The 24049-nt window shown below is 32.0% G+C and overlaps 1 protein-coding gene across 1 annotated transcript in view; it reads right to left on the reverse strand.

Moving 5' to 3' along the window:
- Nucleotides 1–24049, reverse strand: part of LOC120767751 — a 163873-nt gene that overhangs the window by 6374 nt on the left and 133450 nt on the right. The window contains exons 7-10 of the mRNA XM_040093965.1: nt 22323–22462; nt 21884–22091; nt 2509–2727; nt 1763–1995 (exon numbers count right to left, since the gene is read on the reverse strand). Coding sequence (XP_039949899.1) covers nt 1763–1995; nt 2509–2727; nt 21884–22091; nt 22323–22462 — 800 coding nt within the window. The remainder of the gene's footprint in view (nt 1–1762; nt 1996–2508; nt 2728–21883; nt 22092–22322; nt 22463–24049) is intronic.

Here is a 24049-nt window from a genome sequence, read left to right on the forward strand (position 1 = left end):
AAAATAATTTAATTAAGTCAACTTAATTTAATTGTTTTTTATTTTTTTTTTAACAAAGCACAATTTACCTTAATTCAGTTTAGTATAGTTTAATTCATGATATTTAATTTATTTATTTCTATTCACCTCAATTATCTACATATGACTTAATTTCATTTAATTCAACTAAATTAAATTAATTTTTTTTAAACTGTTCCAATTTAATTAAATCTAAATTAACTCAATTTCTTTTAAATTTTCAAAATTTGATTGAATTAAAAATTTAAAATTAAATTTATCTTATATGGTTTAATATAGTTAAAATCAGTTAAATTTTACTTTGTAAATTTTATTTCAATTAAGTTCTATCAGTTGATTTTAATTTCGTTTAATACAATTCAACTAATTAAATAAGTCAATTTAATTTATTTTCTTCTCTTAATTATTTATTTATTGAATTGGATTTAATCCCTTTAATTAAATTAATTATATTAAAGCAAATTAAATAAATAAAGTGTTATTTCTCTTAATTTAGTTTAATTCATAATATTTAATTTATTTATTTAGTTTCAATTAAATTACATGCAACTAAATTTTATTTAATTAAACTGAATTTAATTAATTTCTTCAAACTCTTTTAATTTAATTTAATTCAAGCCATTTCTATTAATTGTAATTAAATATTTTAATGCACTCAAAATTTATTTAAATTGTATAAATTAAAAATAAATTAATTAAGTTGAATGCAGTTCAATTTATTTAAATCTAAGTCATTTCAATTAATTGTAATTAAATTTTTTAATGCGCTTAAATTATATTAATTGAAAAACTTTAATTTAGCTTAGTTTAATCAATTTAATTTGCATAAACTTATTCAAATTAATTTAATTAACTTCTTAGAATTTATTTTGGTTGTTGTAACTTGATTAAATCTTCGCCACTTCAATTAAGTCTAATGAAATCATGAAATGCAATTCAATTTAATTTAAATTAACATAATTACTTTAGTGAAATTACTTTAATTAAGTAATTTTTTTTAATTGCTTAAATATTAGCTATTTATTTATAACAAATAATGTTTTAAATTTTTTTTAAATTTTTTTTTTCGCAATTCAAAAAAATTTATTTAAACTTAAAAAATCAGTTTAATTTAATTAAATTTAATGTTTGTTTCATTAACTCAAATTAAGCTGATTTATTCGATAACTTTTTAAACTTTTTTCTTATGTCAAATTAATGGAATTAAATTTGTTTGATTTAAAAAGTTTATTTGGCCAAATTCAGTTTAAGCAAGTTCAATTTAATTGTAATTAATTCTTGCATTTTGACATGATTTTTTATGTCAATTAAATTTATTGAGAACTAAATTAACTCAGTATTTTAATTTAATTTAGTAATGCTATTACTTTAATAATAACTTATTTAATTTAAATTAGTAATGGATTAATTATTATGCAAAATTTTCGAATCTTATTTATTCTGAATTAGTCTAATTTAATTATTTTAATTTAATTTTTAAGAAATTTAATAATTCAGTTAAATTAAATCAAATGGAATGACCGCATTCCTATAAAGCAAACACTATAGAACCAACGCCAGCGAAGTCAACAGAGCTGCAATAAAACTATTGAGTCACATATGTATGTATATGAATATATCCATATGTCGATTAATACTATATGTACGTATAAATAGCTAAGTACGTATGTATGTATATTGAATACCCGCATGTTAATAGTGTCTATATAAATGTGCCTGCGTGAGCACTGTGCATAGCACTTACCTTAATGCCACCGCCATTGGGTCGATGTTTATCCACATTGCCGCCCAGCGTATTCGGATTGAAGCTATATTGGAATGCGTCCAGGACATTGCTGCCGCGTGCACGCTTCGTACGCGTTACAATGCAGAATATGGCGCCAACGAGGAAAATAATTATCACCGTTAGAATAACAATAACAATACCAATTGAGAATTTCTCCGATGGTTCCTGATCGATGGGACGTGGGGCAATTACTGTGGCAAATAAATGAAAGGATACACAATGTAGATATATGTATTTATATGTAGATATATATATAAATATATATGTATGTATTTGCATGTATATTTTAGTGTAGTAAATGAAAGCAGCAGTTAGGTGCTGGCGGGAAATATGCAGGCAAATACTATACAGAATATATAATGTGGCGAGCTTATATGAAAATATATATTTATGTATATTCATATGTGTGTTTGCATGTAGTCGTTTGCAATTTGCGCCACCCTTTCATGTCATTAAATTAAAGATAAATATTTAAAGGGAAAATAATGTTTTCAATTATTTGCCAGGCGCGCACTTAATTGTTATATGAAAATGCTTTTTAACTCTGCCAACTAACTGCACCTTTTTTATTTATTTTATCTTTTATTTTTTTTCCCCTCTTATTTGTACTTTCCTTTATCATTAACTACTGTAACTGCCTGCTGCTAATTTTTACACTTTTCTCACCCACGACTCGTTGTTTTTATAATTTCAGTGTCACTTACATTGCGGTCCATTGTTGTAGCCGAGGCCAGCGCCTGCCGCTGCACCCATGCTGCCATCATTCATGCCGCTGCCGCCGCCGCCATTCATGGTGCCCATCTTGCCCAGGCCGTTCTTCTGGCCATGATGATAGTCATTACTTTGTAATGGATATTCGCGTGTGTCCTGTGGCAGCGTGGCACGTTGCTCGGACTCATCTGTGAAATTTCCCACGGCCGGTACTGCAAGTGAAGAAATGTATGGAAAGCGTTAAAATGGTTAAATTGCTGTGGTGTAAGTGCGAAAAAGCGCGTGTAATGATTACTCAGATAATAATAATGTGCCTGTAATCATTATATAAGTACTAATTAATTATTTTTTGGGTTTATTTAAATTATTTTTAATATAATTTAATTTTTTATGATTCTATCAGAATTTTATTACGGATATGTATAATAAATTTATTGCCACAAGTTACTTCAAGTTCTCACCCCCTCGAACACCTGGCGAATAATTTTTAATATTTTTGCATCCAGTTTACCGTTAAGCGTGCTACCCAGCCTCAGCAAACTTCTCGCAAATAACATCCGCTTTGCACCTGGTCAGAAAGTCACTCTCTCACTCTTCGTTCTTTCCTCTCAAATAAACAAATATCAATAACTTACTTTTCTTTTATGAAATTAAATATTATAGCGTTACAGCGTGACATCTCAGCACACCCCACCTTTGGGCCTCAAATACACGATAGACCAACAAATGATAATATACACTTCCCGCCCGGCAGCTGTCACTTTAAGATACTTTCTTTGACAGTTGCGTCTCTTTTAATTTTCGACTGCGCTCCGTTTGTTCAACCATTTGCCATATTTCAGCATTTAGTTCCGCAGCGAATCACATTCGTTTCACTTTCATTTTTTAATTTCCCCCATTTTTTAGCGCATACATTTTCATCATTTTTGAAGGCGACGATATTATTATGTCTTCGAGCGTTATGTTGTGCGTATTTCCTGGAAAGAACAGTGCAGCCTGCGAGGGCTGAATTCAATTTTCTGCACTTCGAGGACCTGACAGCAGACTTCAAGGTATATTTGTTTGTATATATGTATGTATATGTGTGTTATAACGGTAGTTGAAGCGTTGCGAAAGATGCCCATACGTCAACTGTCGCTTTGTCACGCATCTTGAATTAATTTCATACATACATATGTATGCATATAAGCTTATATACTCGCCAACAACATATGCACATTGTTATCGTCCATAGATATGTATGTACAGACATATATTGATATTTGTTCCTGTTCACGCTCACCACTGGGTGGCATAATTTCCTGTTTATAATGAAACATTTCGCGCACACTTGATGCGGTTAATAAAAGGATATTGTGGTCAACCCTTAAGTTTGTTGTATTTCCACGAAACCCGCGGTGGAAATTAAATTTTAAATTGTACTTGCATATGAGTTTATATCGACAGCGCTGCGAAGCGATCAAATGTCACGAAGATTCCAGGAATTTACTATACATTTGTTAAAGCTAAAGCGATAATTTATCCAGAAATAATATTATATTTATACCACTTTTTAGCTGAAATCTCAGTACAGTGGTTAGTCAAACGAAAAGCTACGAAAGCTGTAAACTCTACTATGGAAAAGGAGGAATCAGGGAAGGGAGGATTCAAAAGTCGTCGAGTGTCATATAGCATTGACAGACGGCAGCGTTAAACCAGATTAATTGCATTTTTCGGGATTAATTCAGGAGTTACCACAGCTAACTCCGTTGCTGAATCCAAAAATAACTCTCAAAATTTTAGGGAGTTTGTGAGATTTTCGTTGGCAACATTGTTAAAAATGGCCAATTTTCATCTATTGTGAATGAAATACAAGCAACCCTGACAGCTGTTTATCAAATTCTCAATATAATATCAATAAAACTTCTATGTTATGATGCAATTTTAAAAATAATGTGTTTATTTTTGCTTATGTGTTTTTGTAGTAAAAAATGGTTTGGTAAAAATTGGTCGACTAACAACCGTAATGTTTATCTTCTATCAATTTTCATTGAAAATATTATAAAAAGGACAATGAGCTGTTTATGAGAGTTTCAAACTCGCATAGCTGCCGTCTGTCACCTACAACTTTGGATCTGATTAAGTGCGCAGTTAATCCGGATTAACGCTGCCGTCTGTCAAGGCTATTAAACAACTTCAGCAAGATAAATTATTGATACCGTGATTGATTACTTCATGCTGACTATTTGGGTGTCTGATCACAGCGCATTTCCAGGAATCTTTAGGAGATCCGCTAGTTTCTTGCTGTTCGCTGCTAGAGACTTAGAGTCTCAGTTGAGCTCTTCTCTCCCAGCACAGTTCGACTTTCAATAGTTGTTAACGTACTAACTGTTGTATTAGCTGCTTGAAAGAAATTGAGATAAAATCATCGCAACACTTTCTTTTCAAATGTTCTTCGCCTTTGTCAGTTAAAAAAATTTGTAAATGAGAACATCGTATTAGATATTCAGTTTCCAGTCGGGTCTAAGCAAACGGATCTTTCAGTCGGTTTTAAATAACCGGAACGGACATAGATTTTTATCCGGCCTAGAACTGTTAACCCATGCCGGAAATTACTTCGGGAAAATTTTCTACCGCTACAACAACAAGTTTTCTTTGGGATAGATTGAAGCCGCTTTATCGCGTTAATGTCCGACTACAGAAATTTATCTGGCTTCTCAAAGTATTGTATAGATATATAGTAGTTTAAGTGGCATCTCTGCATCATCCTGGAGGATCAGCCATTTAAACTAAGTGTGGTTAGTTTAGAAGAATTCTTGAGTATAGGCATGTATACATGTGACTTTATTACCATTATAACTTGAGTTTTGAAAGCTTTACAGTACTTATTGTTGGCTTTCTCAGTTGTAGTGCGAATTCTAACCAGATGCAAACCATAGAGTTCATAACAAGACTGAAGGGTTTTATTTGATTCACCAAAGCTAAAGCTATAAGAGTATAAGTCTACTGGTCTCCTGTTTTCCGATATAATTATAGACCTATATAGCTTTTAGCATAATTTAGGTAATTCTTTCACAGCTTTTCATAGGTATTACTAGAAATCAAAACCTGTTCCTGGCTTTTAAACTTGCCTCTCATAGCTTTTCATGGGTTTTACTAGAAATCAAAGTCTTGGATTAATACTCCTTAATTGCTAATTAAGTACCTATCAAAAGCTGTTTCTAAACTTATATTGAAACACTAGTAAATACATTTTATGCTCTCTTGAAAAAACTTCTGCATCAACCAGGACAGCATCATCCATCATCTAATATAAAATGACGTTTTCTGATCTTGCTTCAATTAAGTTATGGGGAACTCTTAGAACTGGTGTTGAACAAAAGGCTAAATGAATTGCTTTTAGAGCAGAAAAGTCCCGAAATTTCTCTGAAATAACTTAGGAATAAAAAATCGAGTGTGTTGTTTTCTAATACAGTAGATAAAGCTTTTCGAAAGAAATATTTTATTTTAAAATTTTATAAAGCTTTTTCAGAGCTTTTAAATAGCTTTTAGCGGTAAGCAAATGTAATTTTTTTTATTTTAAAACCTTAAAAAGCTTTTTTAGAGCTTTTAGTGGTAAGCAAATGTAATCTCTTGTACCTAAATACTACATACATATAAAAATAAAATATTGCCACTTGAAGATATTTTCAGAGTAACAAAAGCTCTATCTTTCTTTGAACCAAGTTAGCGTTAAGAAAATCTAGTCTTTAATAATCAAATACAGTATGTAATACTTTTTTGAGCTACTCAAAGGTTTTAAGTGGCTGTTGGCGGTAAGCAATTTTAGTGTCTAGAACTCAAATACAATATCTAAATAATTGTAGAGAGTTTTCAGAGCTTTTAAGTGGCTGTGTGAGCATTAATGAATTAACTATAAAATTTAAGCTCTTCTTAAAGAAGCTAATAACTTTGCGCAGAATTAATACATTTGTCGAAGCCCTGAGATATGAATATCAATGCGTCTGTGCAAGCACTAACCTTCACAGTGAAAACTAATGTCTCTTTCAAAGCACTAAACGCATTAGTAGACAAATAGACTCAAAAGTAAATGCAAAGTAATTTTTTGGTTTGTGTATCAAAGCATAGCTTTGTTTAGGCTGGCAACAAAGGCGGGACAGGGTGAAGCCTTCAATTGCGTTTTCATGAAGGGCGCCCCGCACTACAGCGAAGTAAATGGCGTAATTATGATTTTTGATGTCGACGGGAAGATATGATTTCCTACGCTTAACGCAGGCGCGCGCACCAAACTACACACAATCGCTTTCGTGTCACAGCTTTTATGTGGCATTCAGTTGTGTATGTGCGTAAGTTGCTGTGTATTTTCGTGTGCCTCATTCCCGGCCGCAAACGCCTGTTAAAAGGACTTCACTCAATACGCACGCACACAGCTAAATTTAGCACTCAAAAGCTTTTGTCTTTTACTATAGCATTAAATCTTTGTTTGCAACGCAGTAGATTAATGTGCGTGTGTGCCTCTATTTGTGTGTGTGTGTGTGTGTGCTTTGGGTACTTCATTGTGTATGCGACACTATCTTGGCACTTTTGTCTCGTCGTCACAAATGCAGCCAGCAGTTGCTTGCCTGTCATTTTTACAACTTCTACTCCTTTTGTTTGCACTATTAAATAGGCATGTCATAAACTAAGTTTTGTTTATATGTACATATGTGTGTGCGTTCTTTGAGGCTATTAAACGTTTAAAATAATTAAAATGTTTCGTGCCACATTTAACGCATTCAATGCGCGAACAAATGGGTATGAATGAATGCTGTATCATGCGCAGGCGACTGGACAAGAAGCAGTGCAGCAAGGGGAACTTTTTTATACTCTCAACAATAAGTTTGTAACACATTGAAGAAATGTTTTGAGGTCCTATATCTTTATACACAAGTATATATTTCTTGTGTGCATGTGTTTGTCACTGAACTCCTCCTAAACGGCTGCACCGATTTCGATGAAATTTTTTGTGTGCGTTTAAGAGCATTTGAGAATGGTTTAGATTCACAATTTGGCCCGCTGGAAAATATTTTTAATTAATTTTACATTTGTAAGTAGTTGTTAATTTTGGTTTGTTTTTCATTGTATCCGGTAGATCCATCAGATAAGACCTTATACATACTTATATAAACTCAACGTAACGAGCTAAGTCGATTTAGCCGTTTCCAACAGTCAGTCAGTATATATATGAACAATTCCCGTAGCTTTTGAGATATTGATCTGAAATTTTCGTGTTTTTTATCTTCAAGAGGGCTTCTCATTTGTGATAACCGCAGATATCAGTCCACTATAGCATATAACTGCCATATGAACTGATACACCAGCATTTAGTGCTTGTATTGAAAACTTCTTAATTTGGCGAGCTATCTTCACGAAATTTAGTACAGGTTATTTTCCAAGGCAAAGTTACTATCTCCGAAGATATAGTTGCCATACAAATAGCATATAGTTGCCATACAAACTGACAGCTGAAAATCTCCTTATTTTATGAAAAAGTTCTTCACTTTACGATATATCGTCTCGAAATTTAGCATAGATTATTAGCCAAAACAACACTACTCTCCAAAAATATTGTTCAAATCGGATTTCTATAACATATTGCTGCCATACAAACTGATCCAACAAAATCTATTTAAAGATCGATTTATAACCTTTTATGCTATAAGAAATGCACATCTGTAGGGTATTATAGCTTTGCTGCTTCCAAAGTTAACGTTTCTTTTTTCACAGGTTTAGTTGTTCTGGCATATCCTTGCTTTCATGGTGCTGCCAAACCACAACAAAGGCGCTGTGATTTGCTGTCCGCTCTTATCCTTGCAGCATACGCATTTGCTGTTTTTTGCGTTGTGGTTGCACTCGTTTTATTTACTGCTTTTTGTTTACAGCGTTTTTGCTTTTCTTTGTCACAGTGCGTGCGACTATTTTACGTACATTATTTTTTTATCAGAAGTTTTTAATTTTTTTTTTTTTTTTTGAAGGTTTCTTTATTTCATTCTTTGTGCTTCTGCGCTCATAGCTACTAATTTGCTTTGCTCTTTGCCTTTTGTATTCGCAAATGCTGCGGTTTTGCCCCCTACCAGCATGTGACAGCATAGTTAAGTGTCCTGTGTTCGCAGTCAACTGTGCGTACCACCTTTAAATCCTTTATTTCATGCGTGGCGGTAGATTTAGTGGTAAACGTATTGATCGATTCCTGTATTTTTTATTTTCATGATTTTTTTTTGGGTTTTTGAATTCACATATCCTTTATTTTCCCATTTAACCCATCGAAAAAAACTTTAAATGTCTCAGTGCCTTAACAATTGAAGCACTCAAGCCCTTAAATGTTTGCTGCAAGCAGTTTAATATCACACATGTCACAATAGTCTGCTACCTTTATGCCACAGCACTGTCACTTTTCCACCTTTGCAAGCAACCACTTGAACACTTCATTTACCTTAGCGCTTTATTTATTTTGTGATTTTCGTATTTCGCTGTGATTTTGTTACGATTTTTTCCACTCCATTTTTTTTGTTTATCTCTTTTATTTACCTTTTATTAATTCTATTTTATTTATTGTTTTCTTTTCACGACTCGGAAATTCTCAAGTGTTTATTTTTTGGCAATTGCGTCGCAGCGCTTATTATAGTTAAAAGCAAACGCTCCTCCTCACCACAATAGCATATAACCCATAAAGAATAGAGTTCAACATAAGAATTCTCTCTATACCCAGCTACTGCATACAAATCTTTTTGCCATCCTTTTGTTATTATGCAGCACAATGCGTTAACCCGCAGCGGCAAAGACCAGCAGCTGCTCTTTCCTCTATTATGTTTAGTTACTGCATATAGTATGCGTATAACTTCTAGCAATTTGCTGGTATCCTTGCTGACTGTTGTTGTTGTGCATGACGATTTGTTGAGCGGTAATTGCCTCAAGTGTTGTCTCAAATTGTCCCAAATGGTTTTGTCAATTTCATTTTGACAATTTCATTCATAGGCAGCAACATGAAAGGCTGGTTTCCTGGGCCTCAAGGGAGACTGGCTGTGTTTTTTTAGTATTATTTAATTGTTTACATTGGTATATTTTCACTGCTACTGTTATTAAAATTACGATGCGATTTTAATAAGAACAGTGATGTTTCACAGAGAAGATATCTATCCTTCAAAAAATGCCGGTCAAGCTAGCTTCAGAACAGGTAAGGATATGTCTCTTAGGGTTCTTTGTTCTCAGAAAGCAAAGAGGTTTCTAAAATACGTTAGAATGGTTATTGTGAAAACATAAAAGCTTCTCGTTATCCAGACATTCTTTAATCAGGTTTAAAAATTCATAAGAAAACAACCATTTTAAGTGTTTTTAGAGAATTAAGTAGCTGCGTCACTAAAATTGATCTGTAACCCATGTTAACCAAGAACCATATAAAACAACCTACTAATATTAGACATGGTATAAACTGCTTCACGAGCTTCTGTTTCTAGTATTGGCAGTTTAATTAACATACTACTTCATATGTAACATGTGATTTTTTGAACAAATATGAGTTAGTAAGATTAGGTCAAGTTCTTACTACAAGTATAAATCAGAATAATGCAGAACTACGCTGAATATGCAAGTTTTTTCCATCTTTCTGGTATTTCACTCATTATGTGTTCCTTTAAAACTGCATTCTCATATATTTTGTATATCGTTTCTACTTTTTGATCACAGCGGCTAGAAATCTTCACTGTTAATCGATAAAGTATTGAAAACTTCGTGAGTATTATAAACTTTATTATATAAAGAAAAGCGCAAAACTATATTATCTTATTATTTTCGCATTTTAATAAACACCTTATATAATTTTATATACCCTAGGAATAGAACCTGTTGTTCGGGAATACTACTATTTTCAGAGCAATATACTTTTATGTATATACCCTTGGTATAGAACTTGTTGCCCTGGAATACTGTTGCTTCCGCCTGGATTGAACTGACAAGTAAAAGAAAAAATACTATATTGCAGTGGATGTTGTAAGCGATAGTAAAGATAATTCCTCAACACGTTAGGATCTATTCCAAACACAAAGTTTACCCCTTTTTAGGGAAAGAAATTCAGTTTTATGAAACAGTCGGATCTAAACTAACGAAGGCGATGTACGTAACAACATTGTAGGTGTTAAGGTTTTCTAGAAATAATCGATTCGGTGTAGGACCTATCTAAAACAATGGTGTGGTATTGGGCCAAACTCTTCAAGAAAATCTAAGCCAATTTATTTAAATATGAATTGCTTCAAATAAATAGTTATGTATCCCATCGTATAAGGATTGGTTTCAAGGAAAAGTCACTATGGTTAGCTGTAACCTCAAATATAATGCTAAAATGTTTTGGGGAATCAAAGTACCTGAAAATTCAAGTTAATCGTCAATTGAAGGAAATCCAAATGCCTGTAAAATTACTAACTTATGGAACAAGATATTCAAATTATAGATCGGGGAAACTAATAAGATTTTACAGCAGCGTTTACAGATTATTTGAGAGATTTTGAGGAAAGTATTGCAGGATAAAGTGATAACCAGATAAAATTTTTCGATTTATATTTGAAAACACGGTGACTGAGGAGACTTAAAAGGCAATTATCATATAATCTGTATGACTTTGAGTTTGCGATATACGTTTGATTGTTTAGGAACTCTGCATAACATTATATTGTTGGAGAGGCTGAATTTTGACTCCATTGGTTGAAAAACTTAACCTCCAAAGAAACAGAACATTAGAGAGTCAATAGTAAAATTATGTTATTTGATTTTTTTTTTTTTTGAAAGAAAATTAAAAAAAAAATTATTTGAAATTTTTTAAATTTTTTTTGTTTGAAAAATTTGCCAAAATTTAAGAAAAAAGAAATTGCCGTAAGTTTTTGAAATTTTATTCCACAATCTAGTATATGAATCCGGTCTGAGGACAGAAATTTATTTTTCCAATATGTGAATAGAAGCCTACCGACTTTAAGAACGCATAAAATGCGTATTAGGCATAAAAAGAGAACGGCACACACATAGATTTTTCTACACTATCTCTAGTACTAACTCCTGCAGAACAAAAGTCCCTCATTGCACCATATCCCGTAATGGGTATACCGAAAATATCTACATCTACATCGTGATAATGCACACAGCAACCACAAAGAGGCAGGCTGAGTCACAGAAGCGTATCTTCTATCAACACTTCAATAGCTCATTCAGCAGCGGCAAGCTTGCACTAAAGCCAGCGCTTCAATGCAGGCAACAACAACACCAACAGTAGATGCTAGATTTGCAAATACAAAATAAATTGTTGAAGAAGGAGAGAGCGAGAGAAAAAAGCACATAATCTGAGAATTCCAGATCAAAAGGAAATGTGTGCACGCATTTTCACACAAACACACGCAAACGATGTCGTTCTACATACTTAAGTTTATTTTTGTGCCACTCCATCTGCCACAATCTTTTCATAGATGTGGTACTTTTGCTTTTTACCTTTTCACTTTTCTTCGACTAATTTGTTGTACATAAAGGATTAGTAGGTGGATAAAAGTGCGCATAAAAGGCAGGAAGTAGTGAGCATAAAGACAGGCGTCGATGTTCTCAGGCAGATATTGCTGGCAGGACAATGCCAGCAGTTGCAGCAGAGGACGCTTGTACGAGTCTGTGGTTTTTGCTTGTTTAGGCTGCCTTTGGACTAGCTCAAATGACTCAGCATGTGGTTGGATAACTTTTAAATACTAAACTACTAAATGCTGCGACAAAGTGGTAGACCCTTGCTAATGCTTACGGGATGAAAGGCGTTAAGTGCTTGAGGAAGTTTCGGTAGGAGTTGTTGGCGGGGGAAAAGCTTAAAGCCTTTTTCGTTGGCAACTAGCATTTGAGAGGTTTTCTATGAATTTCTTGCAACAGGTAACTATTAGAAGATATTTATTTAATTCTTTTATGCACTTTGGAAGTATTTGTCAGTATTAAAAGTTTTGTAAGATGGGTTCTGATAAGTTTTGGACTTCGACCGGCAGAAATTGATAACTAAGCTGATTGAAGGCTCGGAAATAGAAGGATATTTTTAAAATCAACTTGTAAAAAATATTTTTAGGATAGGAAATTAGTATATGAATCTTAACGTCATGTATGTATGTTCTTTTGACTAAAGACTGTAAAGGAAATAAACTAAATTATGAAAATTAATTGGAATTTTTTTTAAATATGTTTGTTTAAAAAATTGCCAAAATTTCACAATTGCCTTCATAATAAATATTATTTACCACATAAGCATTAGAGAGTCAATAGTAAAATTATGTTATTTGATTTTTTTTTTTAAAGAAAATTAAAAAAAAAAATTATTTTAAATTTTTGTTGTTTGAAAAATTTGCTAAAATTTAAGAAAAAAGATTGCAATCATAAAATTTTTTGCACATAAAGAATATTAAAAATTTTTAAATTAAATTAATTTATTTTAATTTTTTTTTAAGTATAAATTTTTAAATATTGTGTTTTTTTTGTAAAATGATTACTCAGAAATTATAAATTAGAAACTGGAAAGTTTAATTCACAGTTTTTCAGAAATTATAACTGAATCAAAATTCATATTTCCACAAAAAAAATTGTTTAAAATAATGCCTTTTGTTTATACGAAACAACTGGATTCGAATTTTGAATTTAAATTTTTGTTGAAATGACCCACACATAATTCTTTCTGAACAAAACTTGCAACAAATTTAAATTTGAATTTCTCTATGATTTTTTAAACACTTCTTTTTGTGAACTTTGAGAGTATTTATAAAAAAGATAAAACTTAAAATATTCTTTTCAATCTTTATGTTCTGTCAATACATATAAGCTTCATCAAAAAACTGGAAAAAAATTTCCTAATTGAAATATTTTTTGAAGTTCGTTTTTAAACAATTTTATTTCGCAAAAAATCCGAGATCTTAAAAAATGTTCAAAAAAGTTTTTGAAATCTAAATATGTATTTATTGAAGTTTATTTTGAATTTTTTTGAAATAATTAAAGCTTCTCAACAAATAATAAAAATCTTAAAGTTTTGTCTTATTTTTTCTAGTATTTCAAATAAGATTTCCATCAAATCAAATCAAAAGTTTTAAAAACAAATTTTCAAAGTAGAAATTTTAAATAAAAAATTTAAATTTTTTTCTCACGTTTTGTATCAATTTTTAATGTAATATATTTTTCTCTTAATTTTTTTAGTATATCGCTATTAGCTTCATCAAAAAGTTTAAACAATATTTTTGGAAAATCTAAACTTTTACGGAATTATGTTTTCCTTATTTTTTTAATCTAAAATTATTTTTTTCTCTGTAGAATATCAACATTAGCTTCATCAAAATTTTTTTTTTATCTTTTGTGACAAATTTAACTAATTTTTTTAATTTAATTTAGTTTTCAAATTTCTCTTAATTTTTTTTAGTGTTTTTTATTTTTTTTCAATTTTTTTTAATTTTTTTTTAATTTTTTTTTACTATTTTAATTTTGTATTTGTGTAATTGAAAATTTAATTTTTTTTGTCAAGTATTTTATGTCCATCTTAACACCATCAACTCAATAAGGCACGGATTTTGTTCCCCAATCAAGCCTTGCTGCAAAAGTTTTATATATTTAACTTTATATATTAAAATTAATATTCTCTGCCTTTAAGCTACAAACGCAGCTGCCTTTAAATATTTACCTAACGCTGCACTTTATTATTCTAAATAAGCCAAGTGTGGAATTAGCATTTTTGTTGCTTTTACGCAACTAGTTGTTTTTGTTGCAAGTAATGTTGTTGTAACTGGCGTTACCTTGATGTGCCCTTCAACTTTTTTGTTTAACTGCATTTGCCTATTTGCATATGGCGTCGTGCATAGTTGTAAAATGCATATAAATATTTATATATATATATATATATATATATATATACTAACATAGATATAGATACAACTACACAGCACCTAAAGTAAGTGCTTGCTTTTAGCTTAGCTTTACCTTAGCGCAAACTGTAACTTAGCTCACTTGCTTACATACAAATGCATACATTTGCATTTATATTTGCATACCACTAGGCGCCATCGCAGTTTGCATTGTTTTTGCATTTAGCTAGTTATGTGCAGATGTAATTAACTAGTTGGAGGGCAGACTTGTTTTTGTTGTACGCAGAGTGCAAAGTCACAGTCGGTAACTGACTTTTTATTAACAAACACAGTGAAACTCATACAAACAAATACAGCCACCAATCAGCACACATTTGTTGACTGCTTGCATGTCGTTTGTGTAAATGCAAGCTAGTATGTGTGTATACATATATTTCTTCGTTGCTGCATATGCGTTAACATGCGAAATTTTCAAGTATTTACATTTTTTCAAGTTTTCAATTGTAAATGCGCATTAAATTAAGATGTGCATGTATGCAAATGCGTAGCCCTGCATTACCGTTAGGTAAGAAAATTTTATACGCACGCACAGGTATGCATGAATTAGCATTTAATCATGCACTTAGTGGCGCAGTCGTAGACGATACATATTACATACATATGTATATGTGATTGTAAATAAAAAGCTGCATTTGTTAGAAAAACTACTAAATTTTTAACTTCAAGCAGTAAATTTTTGAATTTAGAACATATTTGTGACGAGTTTGTGAATTTGTGAAATTCTAATTTATTTTTGAGGGAAACTTATACCTATGTTTTTGATATTATAACTTGCTATCTTGAACTTGCTTAACTTAATAAATATATATACATGAACATATTTGTTCCTTTACCAACCCCTTCTGTAATCTTTTTTTATTTTAGAAGTATGTATGTTGCTTTTTATGTGCAGAAAAAATTTCCATTGACTCTGAACTTCATTTTGATTGGTCTCTTTGTCAGGCAGCTATATGGTATAGTGATCTGATGTGAACAATTTAGCCAAAAACTTTACGTTGCCTTAAAAATTTATAATAAAAATTCAAGCCTAAATTTCATGAAGACTTCTCGCCAAATAAAAAATTGCTTCATACAAGGTTTGGAATTTTTCGTTCATTTGTTTGCCAGCTATTTGCTGATCTATATGCTGTAGGAGTGTTATTACGGCGGTTTTAACAAATAAGCAGCTTCTTGGAGAAACATTCTTTAAAATCTCAGACAGAACTGAAGAGCAAGGCTGAAATATACTTGGACTTTGCTTTCTTATCAAATCAATAAAGTAGATGAATGGTATTTGGAGGAGACTTGCTTGGGAGCACAATGAACATATTCATTGTTTAAGTGTGACCAATCCGCGGTCAAACAGTCTTCAGATCTTTCCTTACGATCTACGATCGAAATATAACATATGGGTTTTTTTTAACATCGACACTTTATTAGAAAATTATTTATTGACCAGCAAAATTATTCTTAAATTTTTACGCGATAAATTAAATACTGACTTGACGGCCCATTACTTCAAAATTTTTACCTTCAGCAGAGCTGGTAAGAGTAATCAATAACTAATGTTCGACTTATGGCAATAAGTAATGCTTAACAGCATTTTATTTTAACGAAAATAATCAGGTCTTGTAAGTGGTAATATCGGTATCAGCTGATGAGTTAGAAATCAATTTGTTCAACATAAATATGTATGGTATAAGAGGAACATTTATAGTTAGATATACAAAATATTTTAAGCTATTAGTCGGGATATTATTTCTAGAAACCAATAATACTGAACAACAACAGAAGGCGCTGTGAACAATACTTTCCTAAGAAGCATTTTCTTTCCAGATTTTTATTGATATTTGTTGCGAACATGATGAAATTGACATTTTTTGGTTTTCTGAGAAATTAACTTTATAATCTTATCAATGAATATAGAAGAAAGTGAGGAAGGCATTTCTCGCCTTATACTGTTGTAGAGGAGCAATTGGGAAGTGATGTAGCCTATCACTAAAAGTGGTATTCTGGCACTATGAAATCGTATTTAGCCTTATAATGTTTAAAGAGACTGGAGCGTGCTTAAAGAGTAGCCCACATAGGATTTATGCTGCATTGAAGACAACACGAACAACTTCACTCAATGTCATTCTACACATTGCTAGTATACACTTGGGAGCGAAGGCTGCTATTAGACTACGGAAAGTTATATGTATAAGATATTCTGGGCAGGACACATTGAAATTTTCGACTGCTTTAACGCCATTCCCTATAAACTAGATCATTGCATCGAATAACCTTCTATTGGCAGTGCCACATTGGCTCACACACCTGCAAGGGGGTGGGTGGGGTGAAGCCTCTGTAGAAGGAGTGCAGTGATCTGTTTCTTAAAATGGAGAGTAGGAGGTGAAGTCTTCTGTCGTCAGCTACCCGTACACTTTAGTTTTAGGCTACCACACCACTGCAGCCTATTTCAAGCAAAGCAGGGCTGCCATCAAGGTAGCGGTAGATTTATTGCCCCGCAGCGCAGAGAAAGGGATTGGATTGTCTGATGTCCTCATGAGTTCCAGCACAGAACCTAAGAACATAACCTGCGAGGGATTGGTAGGTGGGGCGAAACCGTTAAAGAAGGGATGCAGTGATTTACTTTACAGATGAATCAAAATTAAAATGTACGATACAGAGTAATGTCGATCAATCGGAGATGACTGCCACCAAAGTAGCGGTAGGTATAATACTCCGCAATCAGTTCCATCCGCTTGAAAGGGAGTCGATTGTCTGTTCTCCTTTTTGATTCCAGCTCTAAACCTAAGAACCTGCAGTCAATTCGACAAGCGCTAGTCAGCCACCAGAACTAGACCTTCTGATCCGATGGCAACCTTTATTGGTGCTTCGAATTACGTGCATGTTGATCTCGCTAATAGGTAATACGCACTGCGACTAAATACCAGAGGCTTAAGCTAAAGCTGTAGGGAGGAAGGCGAAACAGAATAAACTTGTAATTTTCTCCTCTGTTGTGGATTATGCTTTATTTGGCGTACCCAGAGATGTGGTTGGGATTGATATTAACTGCCATAACGAACTTGTGGTAAGCTCAAAACGTTTAGTTCATGATATGTGGTGATAGATAGATAATTATATGACGATTGCACCGCGACCTAAGGTCTATTGTGCCCTCTCCTAACTTACATCGACTCAACTAGTCCCAGCAAATTGACGAGTTTTAATATACTGCTAGGTGCTATTGAGACGATGTGATCTCTATTTGGAAACATGAATCCAAGGGCCTTTATCCTGCGTCTACAGACTGCTGTGTAGTCTATTAGCAGGTGTTCTGGAGTTTCAGACTCCGAGTCGCAAAACCGACAATTTGCACAAGAAGCTAGGCCCCTGCTAAATAAGTGCTTATAAGGTAATGTGCTTTAAACAGTTTTTTTAGATAGCACATAGGACAAATATCTATCTAAGTGAGGTCTATCGACTTTGTATCAACCCTACGACCTAACTTAAACTTATAAATAGACTTTAACTTTTAGTATATTTTATTTTTGTATGGTTCGGTTGGGACAATAAAAATATTTTCTTAAGTTTGCCAAGGTTTATATAAGCAATCGCACTGCAATCGCGTTATTATTTATCATGTGCTAATATTTTATTTATTTTATCTATTATTTTGAAAAATAAATATTTGGAAAATAATTTTTTACCCGAAAAACTACCAGTTTTACCATAAAAATTGTATTTCAAGTAATTTCACACAGTCCATCCTACCTGCCTGTAATATAGAAGTGCGCCCACTCGCTTTCGCAATATTTACGCCCAAATAAATATGCATACATTTCTCGACAATTTATTATTGACTTTCTACTACGTGATTTTGCCTACAATAGCCGCAGTATATTATACCGGCTACACTTTCGAGTTATTTCCTCTAACTTTCTTGTTACTGACTTTCCTGCATTTCCGCAGAACAACCGGACATGCAGTAATATCCTACAAAGTATTTGCACGAGTAAATCTATAAGTGGTAAGTACAGCTGCACACACACACGCACACACTAAGCGTCACTACCACCTAAATACGAGCTTTAAATATACTTGTAGTAGCACGTGTGATGACGACATTCATTGTTGTCGGCCAAAACGTTGGAAAAATATATGCGCAATTTTATTTCAACGACAAATGAATATGAATTCGATGGTGATTGCTGGCCGACAATGGACACTGGAGCACACATACATGTATACCCGAAGTTGAACTCGAAACTTTGGCTTTTAACTGCAAATGCATGCCTGTGTATATGTGTGAGTGTGTGTGCAAGCGTGCGATAGCGCATACAAACGCAATCGCATTAACACTGACAAATATACATACATTGCATGCAAATATAGTGCTTACGTGCAACAACACACACATACACAAATATATCTATATGTATGTGAGTTGTGTGCATGTGTGATTTGTGAACGTGCGCTCGTACTTATGCCATCACTTGAAAGTGAAATGAAGCTGAAAATGATTTTCCATTCGAAATGCATTTGAAAGCGCACTCTACTTGCCATGCACTCAGCCACACACGAGCACGCAGCAGTCGCACACAAACACACATCTGCACAAACACAAATACAAAGGGCCAGCAACCATATTTACTGCCAGCATACACCTATGGCGATCATGTATATATGCCAGAAAAAAATCCAAATACGTGCTAACGTTTTTTTGCTGTTGTTGTTGTTGCGCGCTTTTACCTCAATCTTTGGGTGGGCGGAAATTTCATAGGAAAAATGTTGCCAGCAGAAATGCCCCTTCATATGCTTTTACTCACACTAATAATCCAACTAATGTATGATGTTGCATGCATGTACATATATATGTATGTGTATATATACTTTCCACAAGCATATGTATGTATGTGTTTGTGTGTCGGTACACTCGTGCGTGCGCCATTTGGCTTTTGTAGTCTCCATCAGGCGTCGACTTATTGAGTTTTACTCTTTGTTGCTGCATAAGTTGCATGTAGCAAGCAAAAATCGTATGTTGCATGCATGCCAAATTTCGACCAAAGCAGATTTCAATTGCAGTAACACAAAGGCGCTTAACGGTGAGTGTACATACTACCAAGCGTCCGAGAGTGAGTGTTGCATAGCAGCATTTGTATTGATGGGGATGTGCGCGTGTAAATGTTTGTGTGTGTGCGTGTAAATGTTTGAGTGTTTGGTTCTCGCAAAAAGCATTCGTTATTTGCATGCACAACGCTTACGGGAAATTGTGGTATACTTTATTGTAGGCGATTGCAAAAATTTATTAGTCACCTTTGGGTGTGTGGATGCAACAAACTGCACTAGGATTTGTAGGTAATTTTTCTAACGGCTTATAAAGTTTTTGGCTAGCTGAAATTTTTCAGTTGTGGCTTCGTGGCTTACCGTTTGCAATATAAATTGGGGTTTTAAGTAAATCTTATGCATTTTGTGTTTCTGACGAAGTGTTGTGAAAAGAGAAGTTGGAGATAACTAGCACTGTTTTAGATAGATATGTTATGCTATGTCAAGTAATTTTATGTTATGTCAAGTTTTGTTATGTTATGACATGATTTGTTTTTTTTTGTGAATTATTAAGCTGTATTATGTTAAGTTGTGTTACGTTAAGTTATGTTATGAGGATACTATAACCGCTAAGTTGTCTAATATTGCTATTTAATTAACTTGTTGTTGTTTATGCTTATATATTATTCATGTTATGTTATGTTATGTTACGTAAGGTTATGTTTTGATATGTTGTGGTTTATAAAATTTCGATTTATTTAACTTTGTGGTTTTTTTACATATTAGTCAATGCTATGTTATGTTATGTTATTCTAAGTAATGTTACGGCAGATAAAGTTGTGTTGCCTTATGTTCAACTTCTTTTTTATGTTCAAATTGTGTTGCTTATAACTTACTGAAGTATGTTATGGTATGTGCGGTCATGTTATATTAAGTTACGTTACTTTATGTTGTGATATTTAAAATTATTACTTTTAACTTTATGTAGTTTATGCTTATTTATTGTGGTATATGCTGTTATGTTATGTTATTTTATGTTAAGTCATGTTATGTTGCCTAAAGTTTCTAATAATTTCTAATAATATAACTTTATATTCTTTACATGTTTATGCTATGTTGTTTAGAATTTCCATTTAAAAAATCTTGGCAGCTTATTCTTTATACATACATACATATGTATGTGTATGTATATAATGGTGTTTTGCTATGTTTCGTTGAGTTATGATATGTTATGCTAACTAAAATTTCTAAAAATTTAGCTATGTGTTTTGTTCATTGTTACGTTATGTTACGTTACGTTAAGTTATGTTAAAATTTCAATTAATTTAACTTTGTGTCGTTTTTATCATATTTATCATTGTTCCATTACATTACGTTACGTTAAGTCATGTTAAGTTAAGCAAAGTTATGTTATCTTAAGCTCTGTTAATCAATTTTTTTTATTTAAAACTTGTTGCTTACAATTTGTTTATATTATCTATGGTAAATTCTGTTAGTGTTAAGTTAAAAATGTTAAGCTATGTCAGATAATGTTAAGTTATGCTACGTCGTCTGAACTTTCAATAATTTCTCACTATTATATTTATATGACTTTTAGCTAATTTTATTATGCCTAATTTTATAAAACTGATTCTGATTCTCTTTTATTGTTTCACAATTTTTTTTTTTACATTAACAGACTTTAACATACATATGTACATACGTATGTTAAATGGCTGAGGTTTGAAGTATTATTCAGTCTTTTAATTGATGATACTTTACCTTATTATAATATATCATATTGGATCTTATTTTTATTTTTTTTTTGTGTATTAGATAATTTAGCTTGATTTAATTTAATTTTATTTTTATACTTATTTTGTATTAAATTATTTAATTTAATTCAACTTATTTCATTTCTTTATTTCATTTTAATTTTTTTTAATTTAAAGTAAATTAAATTTTATTTTATTTTTGGTTAATTTATTTTATTTTATTTATTTTTATATTTTTTTTGTATTCACTAATTTAATTTAGTTTAAATAATAATAATTTAATTTGTTTTAATTAAATGTTAATTAATTAAATTTAAATTTATTTATTTGGTTTTATTTTTTATCATTCTTGTTTTAATTAATTTAATTTTTTTTGTAATATTATTTTAATTAATTTTAATACATTTTATTTTTTGTTTATTTTAATTTTTTTAAATTTAATTAAATTGTATTTAAATTTACTTTTAGTTTAATTTCCGATCTATATTTTTTTTATTTTATTTTGTTTTAATTTATTTTCAACTATTTTTCTTTGCCGTTTACATTTGTTTTGTGCTTTCTTATAATTTATATTTTTTTTATTATTTGGAATATATATTTCAGTTTCATTCATTGTTGCTACTGGGTCTTTCGCTTTTTTGTTTCATTTTCACTTCCCTCAGTAATAAATATGCGCAGCAACTCACCCGATATAAATGAAATTTCCGACAGCATAATCCATTTCACAGCAAAATATAAATTGATTTTCAAATATCTACCAACGCGATGATGTAATTTGATAGTGACATCGCGCGCGTGATCCATTACGGTGTCTGGCATATAAGAGAATTGCACCGGTTCGCCAGAGAAGTGTCGTCCACCAATACTAAAGAAGACCTTAGCACGCACGAACACCTATGATGGTATTTGGAATAGAGTAGAAAAGCGACGAAACATTTTATATTTTTTATATTAAAGTGGAATAATTGTATTTAGTTTTAGGCAATTTAATAAATGTAAACAAAATCTTTAATTTTATAAAAATTTCTAGTCTGAGGTATTTGGTATTAATCTATAATGTTAAGTCAAATAATTTCCTATTAATCAATAATATTAAGTCAAATAATACCTAGTTACTCCGCTTACCTGCACATCCTTGGTGAACATATTATTTGTATGCAATATTATCGCACTGAAATTTCGCACGGTGTCAAATTCGAAAATGATTTCAACTGGTTTGCCATTCAAATCGGGTGTATCATTGCGCCAGCCGATCCATTCGTAGCCTGAAATTGGAGGGAAATTCGTAAAACATTAGAAATTTTATAATAATAGTGCAATCATCATATATAATAAGTTAAAATAAATCTTCTAGTCTCCCATCTTTGCTATACATGAAAAGATTGCTTTCAGGTGAAAATTTCGCTTCGCGAGCTTTCACTATAGCATTAAGTGCATAAGTATTGCAGCGGCATGTTGCAGAGCTATGAAATAATGATTAAATAAAAACATGTCTTATAGTTTTCTGTCTTTGCTATGTATTATATAAAAAACTTGCGTTCGGGTGAAAATATCAGTTCATGAGCTTTCACTATAGCATTAAGTGGATGAGAATTTCAATCTGCAACATATGTAAGAAATAATAATTAAATAAACACAAACGCTAGAAAATACTCAGTTCTCATTGAAAAGGAGCACAAAGAACGTCAAGCATTTTAAACAAGGAGCTAACGATCAAAATTCGCAGTTGATGAGCTTTCATTAGCAAAATAGATTAGAGATAAGAGAAATAGATTGTGGGATATAAATAAACTTGTTGCTGATATGCAAAATCTATATAATCTATCTATCTAAGCGAGCAAATAAGGAAAAATTGCGAGTAAGATAGAGTAAGACGACAATTCCATTTTCCCATATAAACGTTGTCACGACATAACATGAAAACGGCTTGACCGATTTGGCTGAACATTGGTGGAGAGATAGCTTAGAACCAAGGTAAGGACATAGGATACCCTTTATCTCTTTATGTCAAATTTAATACAGCTTATAAATACAAAAATTATATTTCAAATCTTAATTCATGTTTGTAGGAATCATTTGAATATATGCGCACAATTTTAAACAGAGTCTTCTCAAAAATAATACAACTGCTAAATATTTGGAATAGAAGAAAAGAACTGCAACCAAATACGCAGTGATATCGATTATAACTGGCAGAGTAATCAGTCGTTGAGTATGTATTATACGACGTGCATCCCAAAAGACTGATGTCATAACTTTCCACGCTTGAGAACCGGTTCATCATGTGCAATTCACTACAATGACTGTCGATTGGACTCCAGTGGGAAATGATGGAGCTATGTTTCTACCACTGACGAAAAATTTCGGCTTTAATCCGATTAGAGAGCACTTAAACACTTCTCAGAATCAGTTATTCGTTGTTTTTGTTGGATTATGAACTTGCGAGGCACCTACTCTGCTCATTTCGCCTGTTTCCAGCTTAGCAAATATCTTTTCAACGGTGGATTTCCCTGAGCCCAAATTCAACAGTATTTTCCCCAAAATGCCAAATTCTTTATAAACACATAAAATGCTTTTGACCCATTTTTTTGTAAACTAACACAAGTTGCTTCACAAAATATTATATCTCAACAACTAATAGTTATAATCCAACTAATAGAAATCATATAGATGGTAGTAGTATTATCTATGTATCAGCCACAGTGAAGCGTGGACGGTTCCTCTAGTAATTATATACAATTTAAAACAATTTTTTTGATACTGTATTAACCGAAGACCTGATACGTATACTATTCGGAACGACTAGTGTTCATATAGTACAATAAAATTTATACCATGCATATTTAACGAAC

This window comes from Bactrocera tryoni, chromosome 2 (assembly GCF_016617805.1).
Source record: "Bactrocera tryoni isolate S06 chromosome 2, CSIRO_BtryS06_freeze2, whole genome shotgun sequence".
NCBI classification, from domain to species: domain Eukaryota; kingdom Metazoa; phylum Arthropoda; class Insecta; order Diptera; family Tephritidae; genus Bactrocera; species Bactrocera tryoni.